Source organism: Haliotis asinina, chromosome 1 (genome assembly GCF_037392515.1).
Source record: "Haliotis asinina isolate JCU_RB_2024 chromosome 1, JCU_Hal_asi_v2, whole genome shotgun sequence".
NCBI lineage: Eukaryota > Metazoa > Mollusca > Gastropoda > Lepetellida > Haliotidae > Haliotis > Haliotis asinina.
The window spans coordinates 83,527,504-83,549,412 of NC_090280.1; the positions used below are offsets into that span (position 1 = coordinate 83,527,504).

The following is a 21,909-nucleotide window of genomic DNA, read 5'->3' on the forward strand; positions in this document are numbered from 1 at the left end:
TTATGAATTAATAAATTTTGCCAGTTTTGCCAATTTCTGGAGACTATGAGTTTTCGCATTCTAAGACATGTACATGGCATATTTAGCAGAAAACATTCTTTCTGAGAAGAAAGAACGGATAAAGGTGCTTTCGATTGTTCATATTTCAGAACGAGGGGTTATAAAAGTCCAATTTCATTCAAAGTATGTTTTCATACTACGTATTTTAATTATACAGTATGTGTCCTTTTATTTTATTTTTTTTTATTAAATTTGGCTACAATTGCAAACGGCTAAAGGGAGGTAACAAAGTCACCATGGTCCGTATCAGAGTAATCTACCTTTAGTTGTTGCGATCAATAGCCTGTTTTAAGAATCTAGTCCTAACATATGTGATATTCTAGTTGTTTTACTGTTCTTTGTCGACAGGTTTGTATACTGTAATATTGACTACGGATAACGTCTTACCTATTTTTGTCACGACATATTGCACGCAATATTGCCCGTTTTAAATGTTTCTTCACTAACTCACTCACTCATGTTTCAGAAAAGAACGGCGACAAATCTCTAATGTGTATTCTGACTTACAACAACAACTGTTACCGAAACTTCACCATAGAAACCAAAATGTGTGGCCCGAAGGAGATATTCTATTTGAAGAAAACAATATCCTCAAGTGCATATTGTTTTGGTAAGATAATACTTTCTATGACCAGACAAAAAATCGTCAACTGACCATACTACAGATAGCTGAACTTTTAAATTTTATTGTATAAATTCAGTTACTTCCGCATTTCATCTGTTTGTGTAGACACACAACTTGACATACTATTGAATACTGTGTCGCCAAGGAAAGTAATACCATTTCCTGTAGTACAGTGGTTCATGACATTATTCCACATGCAGAAAACTCATATGAGAGAATATTATCTTAAACCATTTTCAGTGTTACATATATCATTATCTCTCAGTTTCCATTTCGAATACGTGCACAATAATTTTGAAGATAAGGTACTATTGTTTATGAAGAGATATGGTCTTGTCAAAATTTGGCGTTATCCAAAGAGTTTCATTCTGTAAGTAAATAAAAACCAAATTGATTCAAGATCAATTATGTACATTATTGATTGATCAGCTATGGCATTACAGAACATACTGGTTAGTGACATTCTCTTCACCTTGCTTGCAGGTAAACCAGGCATCCGTAAGTTATAACATTTCAATTAAATTTCCTTTAACTTTTTGGATTATTTAAATAGACAAATTTTGTCATAAGATATGAGTACTGAAATTGGAAATCCGGTAACAAGCGGATATGGAATAATTCTATGACTAGGTAAAACTGATGTAAATGTCATGGGGATTTTTGAGAGGGTAATGTAATGCAATAAATTAACATGTCATTAAATGGGCGTTATCACATTGGCCTTGTTATAGTTCTTTGGTTAGTCATACTGGCTTATGCAGACCAGTAATAGCCAAATGTGTTGTGCGTCCAATACAATCTGACTCGTGATGACGCTTCTAGAGGGAGGGGATTTAGTTTTAATACGCAATCAGCAATATTCCAGCTATATGGCGGCGATCTGTAAATAATCTAATCTTGATCAGACAATTCAGTGATCAACAACATGAACATCGATCTGCGCAATTGGGAACCGATGACATGCGCCAACCAAGTCAGCAAGCCTGACCACCCGGTCCCGTTAGTCGCCTCTTACGACAAGCATAGTCGCCTTTTACGGCAAGCATGGGTTGCTGAAGGCCTATTCTACCCCGGGACCTTCACGGGTCCATGGGTCGCTGAAGGCCTATTCTATCCCGGGACCTTCACAGGTGGATTGTGTTTCTACAGATTCCATTGCCCATATGCATACTCACTCAAACACATACAGCGATGCTCGGGAGAATTCAACCTACTTCGTGCCAATACAACCCGTCTCTGGTCCAGGTCGTCCACCTCTGACCAATACAAACTTCTCGGGCAAATATGATAGTCTTGTGACAAAGCCAGTATATAAATGCTGATTCAGTATAATTATATGGTATCAAATCATAACCATATTATATACTTTTATGGTTACAGCTCCAACATTTAACGTGAAACCAAACGTAACTTACCGTAACGAATCGGGAACAAGCGAGCTGAAGTTCCTTTGCGTCTTCAGCAAACACGAAGATGACGTCTTCTACACAACCAACTGGGTCGTTAACGGAGAGCTTGTCCTCAGTGAAGACCCTATGAAATGGGACGATGAAAATGTTACAGAAACACATGCCTTGACTCAGGCTAAACTGACCAGTGTAAACATACATCGGTTTGGATTCGAGGTATATTATTTTAAACCGGCTAATGTGGTGAAAGTCAGGGTTGATGTTTGTTTTTTTTAATGATGTTCCAACCATATGGGGGTAGTCTGTAAATAATCAAGTCTTAACAAGACAGTCCTGTGATCGACATTACAATCATCCGCAAGTGGGATCATTTTGAGGCTGAATTGATTTTACTGTAATGTCACTTCGGTCTAAAACCCCGATCTTTGTCATCGTATCTGAACCGACTGTTGGTTGGCAGCGGTTTACCGATTTCCTGATGGTGGCCTGGCTGCTTGTGAGGTTCTTGCAAGCTTACTTTATGAAGTCCCATTATTGTTGCGCTTGCGTAGGTCTTGGAATACGAGGTTATATCAACAAGTTCTAATAATCATCAAGATTTATGCAGGCTAGAAACTGTATTTTGCCTTCTTCTCATTATGACCTTTGTACATGGTCACTAGCCGAGGAACACATTTCTCCCACCGTTTCGTTACCTTGCGCAGACCGGCTGAATAAAACTCCCCTGATTTCATGGAAAACCAACCCTTCAACTCCACTAGGGGGTGAAGCAACGAACTTAGATAGTTCTTGATCCATTAACAAGATAGGTATCACTTGTGTTGTTAACAGTCCAAAAGTCTTGGTGATTATTGAAACTTTGTGATACCCCTTGTATTAGATTCTTGGTTACTTTATCCTGCTCTCTCCAGCATCGGTGCTGATGCTATAATCACGCACGTGCATATGCATAAAATGCCCCACAATGACGTTTGCAGGAAGCTCCGTTATTATGATATCGGATATTTATACAGCGCACATATCCACGCACTAGTGCATGCTCAAGGCGCTGGTATTTTTTCCCTCGATCACTGGATGACAATCTCAACAGCGTATTTCAATGTCAACTCCCTGCCACTTGACGCACCGAGTTCAGTGAGGCTCTGTCATCCTAACGAGGTACCCATTCAGAGCTGGGTGAACTGGGAGACATTGTCACAGCACTTTGTCCAACTTCACTACACGTTGCTGTACCCGCAACTAGGAGTTTGCACGTATTTATGTGTCGACCAGTTGGCCATATATCAACGGATTCGTGGGTTCTTTTAAGTGCACAGGGTTGTGTACTGTACCCTAAGGGTTCTGACAACACTGAATGAGTCTGCACACAAAGATGACTCCAAGGTTTTTACAACCGGTCACAGGTTGGCTCGATCCCGATATCTCAACCTCACTGGATCACTAGCCTGGCGCCTTAGCCAGCTCGCCCACCATGCCCCATTATCAGGACCATGTCACGTTTGTTTGTGCTTGTGTTCAAACCTGTACCAGATTATTTGTGTCAGTAACTCAACCATAAATTATCTGCTTTTACCGTTGCCGAAATGGGACGTTTATAGATCTGCCAGTTATTTAACTTTCTGCTAATATTTTCATTACATTTGCAAGTGCCGTATGTTAGTGTTCGAGAATTGTGTACAAAAAATGGATAACCATCTCTAGTTTTCTTTGCAACAGTTGCGGTGTTCAGTTAGAGCTAGCTTCAGAAAGGACACGGCAGCCAGTGTTCCTGTCTTGTCAGATTCGAAGTTTATAGGAATTAAGGTAAATAGTCTCCTTACGTTTCTATCGTTTCCTTGTATCATTTATTAGTCTCGGCCTGCATCTGCACAAGACTGTAGTCCGATGCAGCATGAACGAAAATATTCTTATGTGTTTGGCCTTAGTTTGCCTGTTTTTTTTTTTGTTGTTTTTTTTTTGTTTTTTGGGGGTTTTTTTGTTTGTTTGTTTGTTTTGTTGTTGTTGTTTTTCATTAAAATACTCTTACACTTCCCTTCTATTTATAGTCCCGTCAGAAATCATTTACTATTCGTTTGCCTAGAGTCCTATGCCAGAAGGCGGTGGCTAATGGGCCAATCTGGTCATGTCGACCGCTAAATTCTGTATGTCCCCAAGTTTCTGTTAAGAGCCAAACCAGCCTGACATTATATTTGGTGGACAAATATAGCTTTTTATGTCGTATTCACTGGAGTATATCACCCTTGTATCCCTGGTGTTTGCATGCTGGATATCCGCTGCAGATGAACACTGTCCTTGTTGACACTCGGTGGTGGGTGGGGAGCAACGGTACTGAACATCTCAGATACATCATGAATCAACTAAATTCTGGTTCCGCTAGAAATGACAAGAAAGGGTGTCTGGAAGCTGAAGATATTTCAGTTCCAAAACACCAAGACGATTGGTCAAAATGTATAGTGATTGAGGCTACAAATGGTGAACCCCTCAAATTAAATCCTTTTTTATTTTCAAGACTATCCAATCTATATGTGGAGAAGTCAAAAACGTCTCATGTCTCCGAGGTGGTCAGCTCCTTGTAGAATGTGCAAGGAGACAGCAGTCAATTATTCTATTGCAACAACACCATTTTGCAAATGTCAGCGTTCAGGTCATTGAACGTAAAACACTCAATTCGAGTAGAGGAATTGTTCGAGACAGAGCCCGTTGTTTGTCGGACATGTCAGTAGAGGAAATCGTTGAAGAACTTAAAGATCAAAATGTCACGTCTGTAAAGCGTTTCACAGTTAAGAAACAAGATGGTAGAACTGTTCCAAGCAACACCTATCTGTTTACTTTTTCATTGAACACAGTCCCTAAATCAATAAAAGCTGGTTATTTCATTATCGGAGTGGAGGTCTATATCACGACTCCACTCCGAGGTTATACATGTCAAATGTTCACCGTTGTCACTGTTGTGGTGAGGAGCATGAAGATGCTGACTGCAGCAAAGATCCTAAATGTGTAACTTGCAGCGGTGATCATGTTTTATCATCGAAATCCTGCCCTGAATGGCAGATCCATTCCAAAATCCTGAAATTGTAACATTTCCTTTTCTGAAGCTAAAAAACAAGTACATCAAATGCAGTCGAAGTCATCTTCATCAATCAGTTATTCAGGTGCTGTCTCCAGAAAACCCTCATCAGTGTCGGTTTCATGCCAAACTGATTTGACTTGGACTAAATTCAAACAACCACTCTCTCTGCAAACTATTTGTGACAGCCAGACTACTGTGACATCAGCATCTCAGACCGTCAACCAATCAGATTAAACAGTAGCTCAGAAAACTGTTAATCTTGATGAAAGTGTTGAAATGTCGAAAGCTTGCCGGAAACGCTTAAATCGGAAACAAGCATCCAAAAATTCATCTATTGTAGATACGCCTGTTACAGTAGCGGTTCACAACTCTTTTGAACACCTGGAGATGGAGGTACCTCCACCTTCAGAAAATAAGCTTAAGAGTTCTCGTGAGATGTCCCCAATACAACCACCATGAGACAAAATCCTAAACTAATACAATGGAATTGCAGGGGCCTTAAGACCAATCTTAATGATCTACAATTATTATCTCAAGATTTTAAACCATCAGCCTTTAGTTTACAGGAGACATACCTGAAAAACACAGACAAATTTGATATTCGAAGCTTCGTCAGTACAATTCATTTCATTCGTTTTCACCTCCAGATGAGAAAGCCACTGGTGGCGCTTCCATTTTGGTGAGGCAGGATGTGATTCATAGTCCTGTACCTCTTCAAAGCAATCTTCAGGCGGTTACTGTCCGCCTTTGTTTACAAATAACATTTACGCTTTGTTCACTATACATTTCATCTTCATGGTGGTTGTGACGATAATTACTTTCAGTTAAATGTTTCGAAGACAAAAAAACTCATCATTGATTTTAGAAGCAAGAAAACTGACATTACTCCTGTTTCAAATTAAAAATGAAAATGTTGAAATTGTTACACAGTACAGATACCTTGGTACTATTATTGACGACAAACTACAATGGGGCCCAAATACTGATTTCATTTTCAAGAAGTGCCAACAAACATTACATTTTATGCGTAAATTGAGATCTTTTAATGTTAGCCAAAAAGTAATGTTGTTTTATCGTTGTTTTGTTGAGAGTATTTTAACCTTTTCAATTCAGTGTTGGTACGGTTCTCTTAATCTCAGAAGCAAATCTCATCTTAACGAAATTGTTCTAATGGCAACCAAGATTTCTGGAATTTCTGTTTCATCTTCACAATCCCTCTTTAATGATCGTGCTGTTAATCTCGCTGAAAGAATCTTATCAGATTCAAGTAACATGTTATTCCAAGAATACAATCTTTTACCTTCAGGCCATCGTTACGAAATGCCCCGTTTTAAAACTAAAAGAGTTCAAAATTCTTTTATTCCATCAAGTATCCGCCTTTTAAATGACTGTTGACTGTCCGTCTTTGTTGTATCTTAATCTGTATGTAGTTATGAGATTGGTAAAACATATATATGTGTTCTTTTTCAAATGTAAAAAGAATTCCCCTGGGGGTAATAAAGTATTGTTATTGTCATTGTCATTGTCATCTTCTGTTCCTCAGCAGTTCGATCTTCAGGATCTCTAGGATCAGCTTCCCCAACCTTGTATTATCATGGGTGATCTTAACGGACACAACCCTTTGTGGGGAGGTACGGATACTAACAATAAAGGCAAAATCCCCGCAGAATTCATTTCTAATAATACTTTATGCATATTTAATGATGGATCAGCCACTTATTTACATCCTGGTTTTGGAACTTATTCTGCATTTGATCTGTCTCTTACAGATCCCAATATTTATAACGAATTTGAATGGTCAGTCCATGATGACCTGTGTGGAAGTGACCATTTCCACGCAATACTTTCTGCTATAAACCCGACTGATGGTCCATCTGCAACAACATAGAATTTTAGTGAGGCTGATTGGCCATTATATCAAATACTGTGTACTGACAACTTGAAATCTGAATTTCTATACAATGCGAAACCCTCGCCAAGCATTCCTCTTCATCCAGCTATGTTTCAGAAACATCAGAAACAACAAGAGAAGATAAAAATTAATTTTAACTCGTACAGTGGTGAAGACCACAATGAACTATTTTGACTTTAGAAGCTGAGAAATGCTCTTGAGCAAGCTCATGATACAGCAACAGGGGCTGATAATATACCTTATCAGCTCTTGAAGCATTTACCTGAATCATGTTTGGGAACACTTTTGAATATATTTGATACAATATTGACAACAGGGAATTTCCCAACTTCCTGGCGTAATGCCATTGTAGTACCTATTTCAAAGCCTGGTCGGGATCATACTGTTCCATCTATTTACAGACCAATCTCTTTCACGAGTTGTGTCTGTAAAACCATGGAAGGAATGGTAAACAATAGATTAACTTGGCATCTTGAAACCAATAACCTTTTAACAAATATTCAGTGTGGTTTCAGGAAGAGTCGTAGTGCCATTGATCATTTGGTACGACCAGAATCCTTTGTTAAAAATGCAATAATAAATAAGCAACATGCAGTATCGATATTCTTTGATCTCGAGAAAGCGTACGATACCACCTGGAAGCATGACATTTTGAAAGATTTACATGATTTTGGGTTGAGCTGGCGTTTACCTCTTTTCATACCTTAGTTTTTGAAAGGTTGGCAATTTCCAGTCCGAATAGGCTGTACTCTGTCTGACCATTATAATCAGGATCAGGGTGTCTCCCCCAAGGCAGTATCTTGTCTGTCACACTTTGTAGCATCAACATAAACAGTTTGTCAAAGGTTTTAAACGACTCAATTGATGGATCGTTATTTGTGGATGATTTTAATATTTCTTGTCGTGGCAAAAAAACTGCATATCATTGAACAGCAACTGCAGTTGTGTTTAAACAAGATAAATAAATTGTGTCTTGAAACCGACTTTACATTTTCTAAAACCAAGACTAATGGTATACATTTTTGTAGAAAATATAAACCGCATAAAGACCCTGAACTGTTTCGAAATGGAACCATCCAAGTTCTAAAGGAGGCCAAGTTCTTGGGTTTAATTTTTTACTCACATTTAATGTTTCTACCACATATCAAATCCCTCAAAATTAAATGCCTGAAGGCACTTGACTTGTTGAAAGTCGTTTCACATTCTGGGCGGGTAGGGGATCAAGCTACCCTCCTGAAACTTCATCGATCATTGATCACTTCAAAACTTGATTATGACTCCATATGGTGGAGCCTGCAAAAGCAACCTAAACCTTTTAGATTTCGTTCACCATCAAGGTCTCAGACTTTGCCTTGGCTCCTTTCAAACATCACCTGTCGACAGCTTATATATCTTAATCCCTTGTATGAGGATCTGTATAACAAGAAGTCTTCTCTTGTTCCACCTCTTGGCATTAGAGCGAAACCTTTCCTTTCTGCTGCTGGCATTGAGCTAGGAAACATAGCTCCTTCCTTGGCAGTTGGTGAGGCCACAGGTTGACCTTACACAGACAACATTTAAAAACTCAGAAACTAATGAATTACAACATAAACAAAAATTTAATCAATTATACATATAAATCCTTATTCACAGATGGATCCAAGGATTGTGACGCAGTGGCTTTTGCCACTGTCATCGGGTCCAAAACAATCTCTTCCAGATTACCGGATGGCAGCTCTATTTTTACACCTAAAGCAAACGTCATATTAACAGCTCTTAAATATATTCAAAGACACCCTAAACATAAACAATATATAATCTATTCAGACTCTCTTTCTTGCCTTCAGGCTTTAAAAAAATAGTTGTTGCAAACATCCATTTGTAATCGAAATTATTGAATCGTGTAATGATCTTGCTACTGGCCAATCCGACATCGTGTTTTGTTGGTTACCCAGCCACGTGGGCATTTTGGGAACACAATGGATGTTCTTGCTGCTAAGGCATCGATCAACAAATCTGTGACACCACTTCTCATTCCATAATCAGATTATAAAAATACCATTAGATCTTATATCCGTGATCTGATTCAAAAGAAGTGGGATACTCAAGTAGGTATTAACACATTACATGCAATGAACCTTATATTGGTTATGCCCACTTGGGTTGTCAGTCCAGATGTGAAGAGGTCATCATGCGACGATGTCGTATTGGCCATACTAGATATACCCATGAATATTTGATAAAAGGTGACGATCCTCCGTTTTGTATCCCTCTGTGAAGCATATCTTGCTTGACTGTGTGGATTTTGCCATCACAAGGGATAAATATCTCAGTGTTAAAACAATTACGGATCTTATAATTTAATACTTGGTTTTTTAACAGAAATAGAATTGGTACATAAATTTTGAACAATATGTTTTGTAAATAGATAACTTCTAATATAAATGCTAGTACAAATTAGCAACTGTGAATATTAGTGACTGTATCCTCGAGCTCGATGGGGGTTGAAGCAGCGTAAAATCATTATCCCTATGAGAGGGTATGTAAGACCCAAAACTTTCAAAGTCAAATTTAAACTTACCAAAACCTCGCATATTTGTTACTTTAAATTTTGGCTACACTTGAAGGGATGGTTTGAATCCAGCTAGGGTCCATGCAGGTAGCAAAAGTAATGTAAGTCCCCGTGGTCCCCAGTATGGTGATCTACCTTCAGTTGTTGGCGATTTATAGCCTATTTTATATTGTGTTTTCCCTTACAGCTAAAATGTTCTAGATGTAATTACTAGTTTTACATGTGTATTTACATGCGATCTTCTAGTTATTGTACTGTCCTTCGTTGACAGGATTGTAAAATCTACCTTTTATTATTGATAATCTCCATGTTGTTTTAGTCACGATATGGCTGAAATATTGCCAAAGTGACTTTAAATTTTAATCACTCACTCACTCTATTTACAGAATACATTGCTTGTGTTATTCAGCCATGAAAACGTCTTTATTTCTTGCATTGTTCCATCAATTCACTAAAACTTGCACGCAAGTACCAAATCGTTTGTAAAGTGAAGTTCACTGAGAATGTACACATTGCTTACTGTCATCCACAGATATCTAATAGATCCATTAAGCTATCAGAAGGAGAGTCCGCTAACATCTCCCTGCAGTTGACGGTACCATTTGGCTGCATGGGTGGCAATCTTGCATGTGATCTCCCCATAGAGTCAGTTCATCTTGGTATGTACTCGTACTTATATAGACAATGAAACCCTTGAGGGATTCTAGATAAGAGTTTCCGTTTGTCGTTTTGTTGTTTAACGTTACACTCAGCAATATTCTAACTACATAGCGGTGACTAGGTCTGGATGAGACAATTCAGTGATCAACAGAATGAGCATTGGTATACCCAACTGTTATTGCAGTGATACAATGATATGTGTCAACCAAGACAAGCGGACCCCTTAATAGTCTCTTACTACAAGTGATTAAAGTATTTTAAATCATTATCCCCTGAGAGAGACCCAAAACTTTCAAAGTAAAATCAAACTTACTATTATTTTTCCTGCTATATCTATGCCATTTTAACTTATGGCTAGACTGAAGGGATGGTGTAAATTCATTTAGGATCTATGCAAGTTGCGAAAGTACCGAAAGTCCCCATGGACCTTAGTCTGGTGATCTTCAGTTGTATTCAATGTTTTCTATTATGGTACCCGTGAAGGTCCCGGGGTAGAATAGGCCTTCAGCAACCCATGCTTGCCATAAAAGGCGACTCAGCTTGTCGTAAGAGGCGACTAACGGGATCGGGTGGTCAGGCTCGCTGACTTGGTTGCCACATGTCATCGTTTCCCAGTTGCGCAGATCGATGCTCATGTTGTTGATCACTGGATTGTCTGGTCCAGACTCGATTATTTACAGAGTGCCGCCATATAGCTGTAATATTGCTGAGTGCGGCGTAAAACTAAACTCACTCACTCACTTCTATTATGGTGATGTACCTTCCGTTGCTGGAAATCTACAGCCCGTCTTCAGGTTGTACCGTTAAAGATAGTGTTTATGATTAAACTCTAGTGATAAGTGTACATCTGTGACAGACTAGTCATATTACTGTAGACAGGTAAGTATATAGAGAACTGTATTGTTTTCTTACAAGACACTATCATGGATGACAACTTCTTTAATTCTTTTAACACGACGTTTCAAGGCTAACTCTTGCCCCTTCGTCAGGGGACATCCAAAGACATCTGTCAGTGTCTTGTATTACCTCACCAACTTCTAAATGCCTTTGAAGAATTTCATTGTTTTCTTTATCACAATGTTTAAATTTAACTTTAAACTAACTTTATAACTGTCATACTGGCAGATGTTCTGCTTTATGGTAACGTTAGAGAACAATCCTGGTGTAGGTGTATATGAGTGTATAATTGTTATCACCAAGTAATATTAGTATTCGTATTTCAGAGACCACCGCTGATTGTAAACAGGCTATCTTGGAGAGTTCACGTTGTGGAACAGTCATTTCAGCTACGGAGTGGGATAAACCCGCCACAATCACAGTGTTTGGTCAAGTTTCTCAAAGTCACGGATCATCAAGTACTGTCTTGAAACTGAAGCTGGTGACCCCTGATCTGAGTCCTGACAACCCTTTTTGGTCCAATTATACTGTCGGGGTCATCGCGGTAAAACTTGAATTTTCGTATTACATGCAAGGGAGATAAAATGATTCATTTCTACCCATGTACGGTATTAATGATCCTATCTGTCATGTACGTCATAAACGTCATTTGCTTTTACATTCCTGAATTAATTCCAGAGAAGCAAAATCAGTAAAGCATCGAAATTTGTAATGTCATGTGGGGAGATATAGTCAATGCCTCGTCCGTCTGTCCGTCCGTCCATAATAATTTTGTTTCCAGAGGGTGATTAAAAACCGCTCAATACCTTTCAAGAAAAATTGGTATAGATATGAAACAGTGGTGCCATTTGGTATTTGCTGATTTGGGGCATTTTAATTTTTTCGGTTTCTATGGCAACGTTTTTGACCTGGTCTCAACAGTGAAGGGTGGGCTTTGTTATCGGAGCTCATTTAAAAAACTGTGCCTTTCAGCAAAACTTGGTAGATATATGCGGCAGATCGATCCCAAAGAGGTGTCTTTTGATATTTGCAGATTTTTGGCATGTATATGTTTCATGATTTCCATGGAAACGATTTGGACCCAGTAAAAGCATCAAGGTGGAAGTAACCGTTAGATGATTTGGTCCTTCAAATTTGTAAGGACCAGGGCATAGCTGGAACCGGAAGGGATAGGGGTGTCCAGAAAAAGTATTAGTTGGACATTGAAACTCTCGTGAAAATGAAGTGTTCCCACCTATCCATCCTCACACACACTTCTCAATAGTATGCAAACCCAACCCAACCCCTTCCCTTTCTCAAAAAGCTGTATCCGCCCCTACAGCGGATTTGCCAAGCGACATTAAATATGTTCTAAATATTGATGGATAAATTCAATTATGCTACGTGTATGTTCAGGTTCAGCTGATAAAGAACACACAGCCGATTGCGCAGAAGTCGTGTTACGCTACCAATGATCCACACATGATGACCTTTGATGGAAGGTGAATAGTGTATGCCTATATATATCTCAGTGTTAAACGTCAGCGGTTTTAGTAATTACCAAATACCAATCCGGTTCGAAAACCTTTAATGCAAATCCTCACAGCTCATCATTGCTACACGAGAAAAGTCCCAAAATAATTATAGTAAATTCTATACAACTTATTTTAATTTATTGCTATATTGTTAACAATGCTAACATCTGAAGGGATGATGTAAACCCAGTTGAAGTATTGAAAAAGTACTGTCCTCCTGAGGGTCTCAAAGCTTTAACTTTCACTCAAGTTACAATTACCAACTTCTAAACGTAGTATTTTGGTTCTTTTAGTATTTTTTAGTAAATTTATACCTGCCGTGATTTTTAAGTGTAGTATTTGTGTTATTTTAATTTTGGCTAAAATTTCTTACAATCGCCAGCGCCTGAAGGGGTGGTGTAAATCCAACTAGGGTCCATACAGGCAGCAAATGTACTTTACCTCCCTATGGTCCCTAGTGTGGTGATCTACATTCCCTTGCTGGAAATCTATAGCCCATTTTGATGTTGTACCGTTAACGATAGAAATAGTGTGTATAATCAAATTCTAGTTTTAAGTGTACATCTGTGACAGACTAGTCATTTTATTGTAGACAGGTAAGTATATAAATTTGTTTATATTCCATATATACATTTACAAATTTACATAGTCACGATATGGCTGAAATGCCGCCGATGTGACTTTACGGTTTAACTCACTCACTACGAGGGACAATAATGTGAATCATCTATGTTGTAGTGAACCACCTATGTTCAATCGATGTTCAAATTAGCACTTGCTTGACGCCCAATAAATGTTAGTCGGTCTTAGGAATGTATGACATCCAGTATTTGAAAAGGCTACCAGTTTGATATGGCAGTATCAAATGCACTGATGATTCGTTACAACCGTAGTTCTTTTTATGCATCTCGAATAGAACATGTTGCAAATGGTAGGGAGAGAAAACTTGTGCTAGTTTGAATAGGCGGTATGTTGTTGTTCCACGTTTGCTAGTTTGAATAGGCGGTATGTTGTTGTTCCACGTTTGCTAGTTTGAATAGGCGGTATGGTCTTGTTCAACGTATAATAGTTTGAAAAGGCGGTATGTTCTTGTCCGGTGTGGTATTTGAGTCCGTGTGTCAGTTCTTCAAGTGATTGCAAGTGATGCATGCACTGTTTAGGGAGTATCAACCAGAGGCAAATAGAGACGATATGTAGATTCGACATTAGGTTCATACTGTTCAAATATTGATGTTGTCAAGTGCAGCAGCTCTGTTTCAATTTTTGAAGTGCTTGAGGCATTACATTAAAATACGCATGCATGTTCTGTCTGGGGTTGTCAACCTTATATGGAAGATCTGAAGGTTCTACATTAGGCTTATAGTTTTCAAACATTGACTGACATCGTGTTTACGTTTACCTGTTTACTTGTTTATTTCAGGAGGTACGAACATCAATACGACGGTGTCTTCACCATGTATAAGCACGATATTTTTCCAATCGAGGTATGTAGAATTAAGTAAACATGGCAGCTCTCTCGAAGATATTACGTTTGATTTAAGATCATCTCAGAGATAGTCATGGGAATAAATGCACCTATGCGAATCCCGAACCAATGTCAGAGTCGACGGACGGTTTTTAGTTTATCCTGTGTTTATGAATTACTGTCAAATAGCGATGATGCTAGGTCAGTGAAACCCATGCACCTGATGGCAAATGTACTATACACATGCAAAGGTTGGTCAATGTTTCACCTGAAAAACACACACAATAACATATCTCACTATTAAAAAAGGGAACCATATCGTATGTCATTATTGTAACCGATTCGTCATATTTGGAAATGCCCGCAACATGTCAGTCCTAAATGTTTTTGAAAGCTTCAAAAGACCTTGAATGTTGATCAAGCCATTTGACCGAACAACTTGAACAAACGACTTCCATACAAGAGTCATATTAGGCCCTTTGAAATCTTGGTAAAACGATGCTGGACTGAACCTGAAAAGTTGTTAAATGTAAACGCCAGAGGATGGACATAGAAGACTATTCGCGACATGCAGGAAACATTGTGAACATGACCTAGAAGAAAGAAATGATTAAATCTAAAATAAAATCAACCGAAAACTACGTTGAATCCCATCACAGAAGCAGGTAACTGAAGATGTCTGGATGACCTCGTTATGCTATTTCTACTTCCTCTGTGTACACACCTTTTAAATTATTTCAGTGTTAAGGAGGAATAAAGGAATAATTTCATCTAAAATTTAAGGGATTCTGTAGCAGTACTATATGAATTAGAAGTATATCATTTGAACTGCAACAGGTACACCTTACTTTCATACAGGTATGATTAGCTTTAAGAAATTTGTAGTGCTTCATATGAAGGCCATTTCATCCTGAGGTTTCAAAATCAAAATCATGATCACTAGACGTTAAATCCCTCATGACAGCAACTATTAGACACTTTAAACTGGAAATGGTGGCAGTGTTCAAATTCTTTGGAGTGCATTTTGATCAAAAGTTAACATGGTATCACCATGTCACACATTTGTACATTGTATGCAACTAGATCATTGATCTATGAATGATATTCTAGTTGGTTTTACTCTCCTTCGTTATCAGGTTTGTATAATTTACCTGTATTTATGCAGAATTAACAACTTGTTTAGCCACGATATGGCTGAAATATTGCCGATGTGACAGTTAATGTTAACTCACTCACTCAGTCTATTAAAGTTCAAAAACAAATTGAGGTGTTGATAAGTCAATTATTATATCACTGTACAAGTCCCTTAGCGTGTCTAGACCTGACTATGGTTGTCAAGCATATCTGTCGGTGGTTAAATGTCATCTTTATTACCTTGACTGAATTGTGTCAAAAGCTTTGAGAATATGCACTGGGGTCTATCCTAAAAGGTGAGTGTTCAGAAATGCCACTTTACCTTCGAAAATAACAGGTATCTTTCAAATATTTCCTAAAAATGAAAATCAAGAACGAACACCATGCAGTAACTGAGATTGTTAATCACTGTATTGAATATGTCATCTGTGACTGGACTCATGACACATTATTCTTTGGCTTGAATACACAAAGATTAGATGATCAGCATGGTGTTTACAGCTGTAAACCAGTTGATCCTTCTTCTCTGCCTGTCACACCTCCGTGGCTTCTGCTAACGCCTGGATCAAATTCTGAACACAGTTTCATAGTGAATAAGTAATTGGACCAAAACATAATAAAAGAGATAATTCAAGCTTTGTCTTTAGTTTTCAAAAATATTCTAATTTCAAAATCCAATGATGGTACCGCCGGGGCTTTTTGAACACCCAGTTTATCGATCGCTAAGTTGTTCAGATTCTCTGATTATCTTTCTGTGTATGTAGCTGAACATTCTTCCATTTTTCAAGCATTGAAATGGGTAGATGTACATAACCATGAATCCAATCTCTTCTTCCATGGCAACAATCAAAGCTATAGAAGCTGGTTCAAATGGATCTAGAGATGACATTGTTAATCAAATATTAAATTAATTATCTTTAACCATGAAGTGCAATGCATGCGACATAGTGTGGATCTCATCACATGTTGGAATATATGAGAATGAGATTGCAGATAATTTGGCCAAATCCGGATTACAGTTCCCTGAAGTTGATTTATCTAAATTTCAATCAGTCCCTAAAGATTTTGTCTGTTTCAAGGTTTGGCAACATTTCTGGTATACAGTTACAACCAGCCGACATAATATGATGTACAAACTTAGATCATCTTTAAAATCTGATCATAAAATTCGTCGACGTAAAAGGCGTGATGAGGTTTTTCTTTCACGACTTTGACTTGGACACTGTGGATTTAATGCCTACAGGAGTATTATGGAGACGACGGTCTCTTCTGTTAGCCATTGCAATTTGGAGACGCCTGAAAGTATCGAACACTATCAAATTACGTGCCCTAGGCAGAGCACCATAAGACATAATGTCAGAAGTGCTGTACTTGAGGTTGATGATGTATTTCTTTAGAAACATTTGGGGGGGGGGGGGCTGCTAGTATCATGTATGGGTCTACGCAACGGGCAGTTGTAGGTTTTGACTTGTCATGTGGAAAAAATATGATGCAGATGCATATTTCAGAAAAGGAAGTGATTACTTTAGGTTTTCAATCAGTAACACAAAACAGAGGTTATTCGTTAAATCTATTATCTTACCCCACACATAAATGTCGCTGTCTGACTGACTGAGCGTTCTTCTATTATTTTCAATGCACCCCCTGTACAAGCGATATAATTTGCAATACACGCCGCTGCGAATAGCAACTCATTCGGTCCTTCGTGGTAGCTACTTTTTATCTGGAATAACATTAAAGCACGTATGATGCACGGAAATTACCGATGTTTTGCGAATGGAAAAAGATGGCAGGGAGATAACCCCAACTCTGTTTTTGTCGTGTCCTCCGCAAAATCTAGCGATGGCTACGAAAACATTTGATTCTCTTTCCAGTAAATAAATCTTGAGAAAACGTACAAGTGTAGTCCCTGTGAATATTAAGAACACAATATATACAGGGAAAAAGCAGCAAGATGCAATATTCGAATCGTTTGATTCACACAGGTTGGATGAAATGTACGATCTTCTAACAGTTCAAAATTAACATTGAGGTGTTCGGTAAGATAAATACATTGCTCACTGGACCAGTGAACATCTTATGACATCCATCGAAATTATCATTAATAGTGTTGTCGACTTTTTTATCTTAACGATTCCAGTTGAAAATGTAACGAAATTATATGTGATTGTTTATTAAATCAAGAAAATGTGTTGGACGTAAATAGGCCACTTTTTTGGCCGACTATAAAATCAACCAACCTGGTTGATACGGATTGTCCACTACAAAATCCTTGATAAGTCATTATCAATCTGTAAAAGAGATGTCAATGGAATATGATATGGTTTATGATAATTCAAAGGGTTTTATAGCATATTTTGAATATTAACTACCTATGTAGCCGTGTTGATGTGTATAAGGGTTCATGCACTCATTAGTCTGTATTTACTGTATGAAAACAGGTTCAAATAAAGACAGCAGATTGTGGATACGGTCGGCACAATGCATGGTGTATTTGCGGAGCTGCTGTACGAGCTGGCAGGACAGTGTTTGAGTTCAACAAGTGCGCTGGACGAAACGTCTCCTCGAAGATGGAATACACACTGTGTGAAGATAGCGGAGATGTACTTCAGGTCAAGAAGAATTTCAAAAGTTATGAGGTACTTCATGTTTTTTCACTTGATGTGAATTTCCACTATGTTTCACCTTAGTTCACTTAGAAGGTCATTTCAGTTGCATAATTAAATACTTTTTCAACAGTTTGATCTATGTATGTGTTTTATCAGTCAGGTTTACAAAGTGATCATCAGTTTGTTCCATTCTAAACTAGGCTCTATTTGAAACATGACAATATGATACATACGACTGATGTAGAATAACCTACCTAAACAGATGAAAACAAAAACAAACAAACGACAATAGCAGCCACAAACACAATAAACCAACTGCTACTGATAACAACGCAGAACAGAAACCCAAGATAGATTTGCTCCTATAGTGACGTGAGATGCCATAGTCAATTAATTTGAAATGAAAACTGGTGAAAAAAGAAACACATAACCATATTTAGAAGAATGTATTGCGTTAACTTTGTGTAATTACTTTTTCCTTTAAAAATGTCATTGTTAAAATATCCAAAAATGTCGTTAAAATATCCCAAAATGTCGTTGCTAAAATATCCCAAAATGTTGTTCAAATATTCCAAAATGTCGTTGTTAAAATATCCCAAAATGTTATTGTTAAAATATTCCAAAATGATGTTAAAGTATCCCAAAATGTCATTGTTAAAATCTCCCAAACTGTCGTTGTTAGGCATTGTTAAAATATCCCAAAATGGAAAGACGTTATCATCAGTGCAACAAGACTTTATATAAAAACAACCCAAAACAACCCACACATATGCCACTTTAATAATAATTTATTGTGTTAGTTTAAGAGCACTTATTTCAAGCAATTTCAGAATTAAAAAGGTGGAAATGCTGTAGACAAAATGTTTGCCAGCACAAAAGCAGTCTTTGTTGTTGTGTTCCTGTATACTTCATTCCACAAGACGGCGTCAAAGTCAATACTTTGACAGGTCGACGAAGTCGCTGTTGTGGAATTCTGTCCCAGTCTTCCTCCACTGCGATGGCCATTTGGTCCATGATCGGAAGCATGTCATCTAAATCACCACTAAATCAGATCTTTTGTGCATTCATATTCCACCTCACACCACGGCACCTTTGTCCATTTTCGTTTCTCCGATGGTGTAAACGCTGTCCTTCATCTCGCCAGTGAGGAAGAAATCGTGATTTATCACCGAAACAGACTCGCCTCCATTTTCGAAGGTTCCAGTCCCGGACTCTACCACAGCACCGCAAACAAATATGGAAGTCTCTCAAAACACGGTCGAAACTGTTCGCAATCGATTCCAGACAATTTGGTTGCAAATTCTTCTCAGACCACGGATGCGTTGTGCAGTATGCGCGACTGAGGGAAGACGATGACGCAAGTGAGCTGCCCCGATGTAGCGGTCCTAGGGTTGGCTGGTAACTCTTGGACGACCGCTTCGCAGCTATCTTGCGAGGACTTGGTCTGTACGAAACGATCCCAAAGGCGAGATACGGTACTCTAATAAACGTTGACGTCAAACGCGTTTTGGAAAGAATCAGTATGTTAATGTTGTTTTTGCTGCAGCTCTAACAGACCAATGTTCTCAAAATCACGGAAGCGTTTTTTGCATATATCAATAATTGTTTTGGGATTTTTTTTAGCAAGGATTCCAGTCATCATGCATGCACTTGACGCCATGTATTCGAGACACGTCATATTTCAAGCCTATAGTTTTAGTATGTCTAAGTCGTATCTAATGATGTCAGTCATTCTGAATGCCGCACTAAGCAATATTCTTGTTACACGATGTCGGTGAACAATCGTCATGACAAAACAATCCTGTTATAGATATCTTGAGCACGGATCTAGACATCTGGGATGACGTCCATCAACGACAAGTTAAATTATCATGGTGACTAGTTCTAACCCGAATCGTCGCACATCGCAACATAGATGGCTGAGTAATGGATTATTTTTTGTCCAAACAGATTATGACTTTGTGTGTATGAATCACCGTCAAATAGTGATGTTGAAATGTTTTAACAATCATCTTACTCTTCCACAGGTGTATTTGCCAACTGGAGGGAGAGTAAACGTTAATATCAACAACATCTTCCTCAATGTTTACATCTACCCATCAGTCCAGGATGAGAATCACAGTCTAGGTCTGTGTGGGACACTGACAGGAAACTGCAGGGACGACTTCGTCCTCAGGAACGGCACCTACTCCACAGATGACACGGCAACGGATGACTGCGACAGTCCATACAGCAACTGGCAGAATCTTCTTACTACATTCTCAAATTCATGGAAGTGAGACTTTTATTAGATTAAAACTGTGATTGTTGTTTCACGACGCGGACGACAATAGTGCAGCCACAATCACTGAATCAATACCCAGAAATCACATAGTTAATATTATGAGCATCGGACAACGCCGTCAAGGAGTGATGATACACAATCTGAAATGTTAAACTTTATCATTTAAGCAGGCAAAGTGTTCCTTGCAAATTACCATCACCGAAATCCGGCCTCCCATACATGTGGTAATCAAAGGGAATCCACATTAGTTATATAATGCGATAGGACGACTACATATTACAGTGCGTTGAGTAGAATATGCCTTCAGCAACCCATTCTTGCCACAAAAGGCGACTATGCTTGTCGTAAAAGACGACTAACGGAATCGGGTGGTCAGCCTCGCTGACTTGGTTGACACATGTCATCGGTTCCCAATTGCGCAGATCGATGCTCATGCTGTTGATCACTGGATTGTCTGGTCCAGACTCGACTATTTACAGACCGCCGCCATATGGCTGGAATAATGCAGAGTGCGGCGTAAAACTAAACTCACTCACTTCAGTTCGTTAAGCTTAAGTGTCATGCAACCTTCACAATTAATGTTTCAGGGTTGATAATCAAAGTGACCTTTTTAATCCGGACGTTTATGGATCACTCTCAACATGGCCCAAGACAAACCTTTATTGTTCCTGTTCAGCGAATGCCTCATCCCCAACGTACAGCGGCGCAGTAAACTGCACTGCAGCCATTCATAAGGTGTGTAAGACTCTCCGACACTTCACAGACGTCTCACCGACTAACTGCACAATTACCGACAGACGAAGGAAACGATCTGCAGGTGTCCGTTCGGAATCACCAAGGAGATTACGTCGGGTAGGAAATCTTTTGAAAATGATGTTTGTTGCCATGCCATCCTTGTAGTGAGTTTAGTTTTACGTCGCACTCAGCAATATTCCAGCCATATGGCGGCGGTCTGTAAATAATCGAGTCTGGACCAGACAATATCCAGTGATCAACAACATGAGCATCGATCTGCGCAATTGGGAACCGATGGCATGCCTCAACCAAGTCAGCGAGCCTGACCACCCGATCCCCGACAGTCGCCTCTTACGACAAGCATAGTCGCCTCTTATGGCAAGCATGGTTCCTGGAGGCCTATTCTACCCCGGGACCTTCACGGGTCGCCATCCTTGTATGTTTTGAATTACTACTTTTACAGTGATGGGAATTACGTTTTACTCTTTAAACATATAATTTACGCTAGACATTGATTTCATACTGTCATTATTACCCAAACAAAGCTTACAGCTGTTACATGGAGAGTTGCACTTTACAGTTCTGTTCACAAAAAGTAACATCAAATGATGATATGTCAGTGTGCAGTGGGACCTTGACTTCACTTGGAGATTAAAAAGGGAAAAACAATTTACGATACAAATACAATACAATATATAACAAAAAGTTTATTTAAAAAGAGTTTTGAATTGTCTTACCAAATCTTGCTATTATGTTTTGCGCAGCAGGCTGCGAATGTGTGGACAAACGGATGGACAGAGGCAAAAGCCAGGACATTCTGTGAGAACCTATTCCAGGAATCGCGATCGGTGCAAGCGTGTAAGAACGTAACTGGTGTTGGCATCAGCGGAAGTATTGACAACTGCATCCTGGACATTCAGGTATTGCACGTAAATATAGACATGTGTCTATTAAACAAGTGGACATTAGGTCATTGAACATGAA

General features: G+C 38.7%; 1 protein-coding gene across 1 annotated transcript in view; it reads left to right on the forward strand.

The window, feature by feature from the left end:
* Positions 1 to 21,909, forward strand: part of LOC137298210 (von Willebrand factor D and EGF domain-containing protein-like) — a 61,933-nt gene that overhangs the window by 33,101 nt on the left and 6,923 nt on the right. Inside the window, exons 4-15 of the mRNA XM_067830383.1 lie at positions 527 to 670; positions 1,169 to 1,183; positions 2,066 to 2,310; positions 3,811 to 3,897; positions 10,160 to 10,286; positions 11,511 to 11,728; positions 12,580 to 12,665; positions 14,119 to 14,182; positions 17,739 to 17,936; positions 19,934 to 20,181; positions 20,778 to 21,042; positions 21,690 to 21,845. Coding sequence (XP_067686484.1) covers positions 527 to 670; positions 1,169 to 1,183; positions 2,066 to 2,310; positions 3,811 to 3,897; positions 10,160 to 10,286; positions 11,511 to 11,728; positions 12,580 to 12,665; positions 14,119 to 14,182; positions 17,739 to 17,936; positions 19,934 to 20,181; positions 20,778 to 21,042; positions 21,690 to 21,845 — 1,853 coding nt within the window. The remainder of the gene's footprint in view (positions 1 to 526; positions 671 to 1,168; positions 1,184 to 2,065; positions 2,311 to 3,810; positions 3,898 to 10,159; positions 10,287 to 11,510; positions 11,729 to 12,579; positions 12,666 to 14,118; positions 14,183 to 17,738; positions 17,937 to 19,933; positions 20,182 to 20,777; positions 21,043 to 21,689; positions 21,846 to 21,909) is intronic.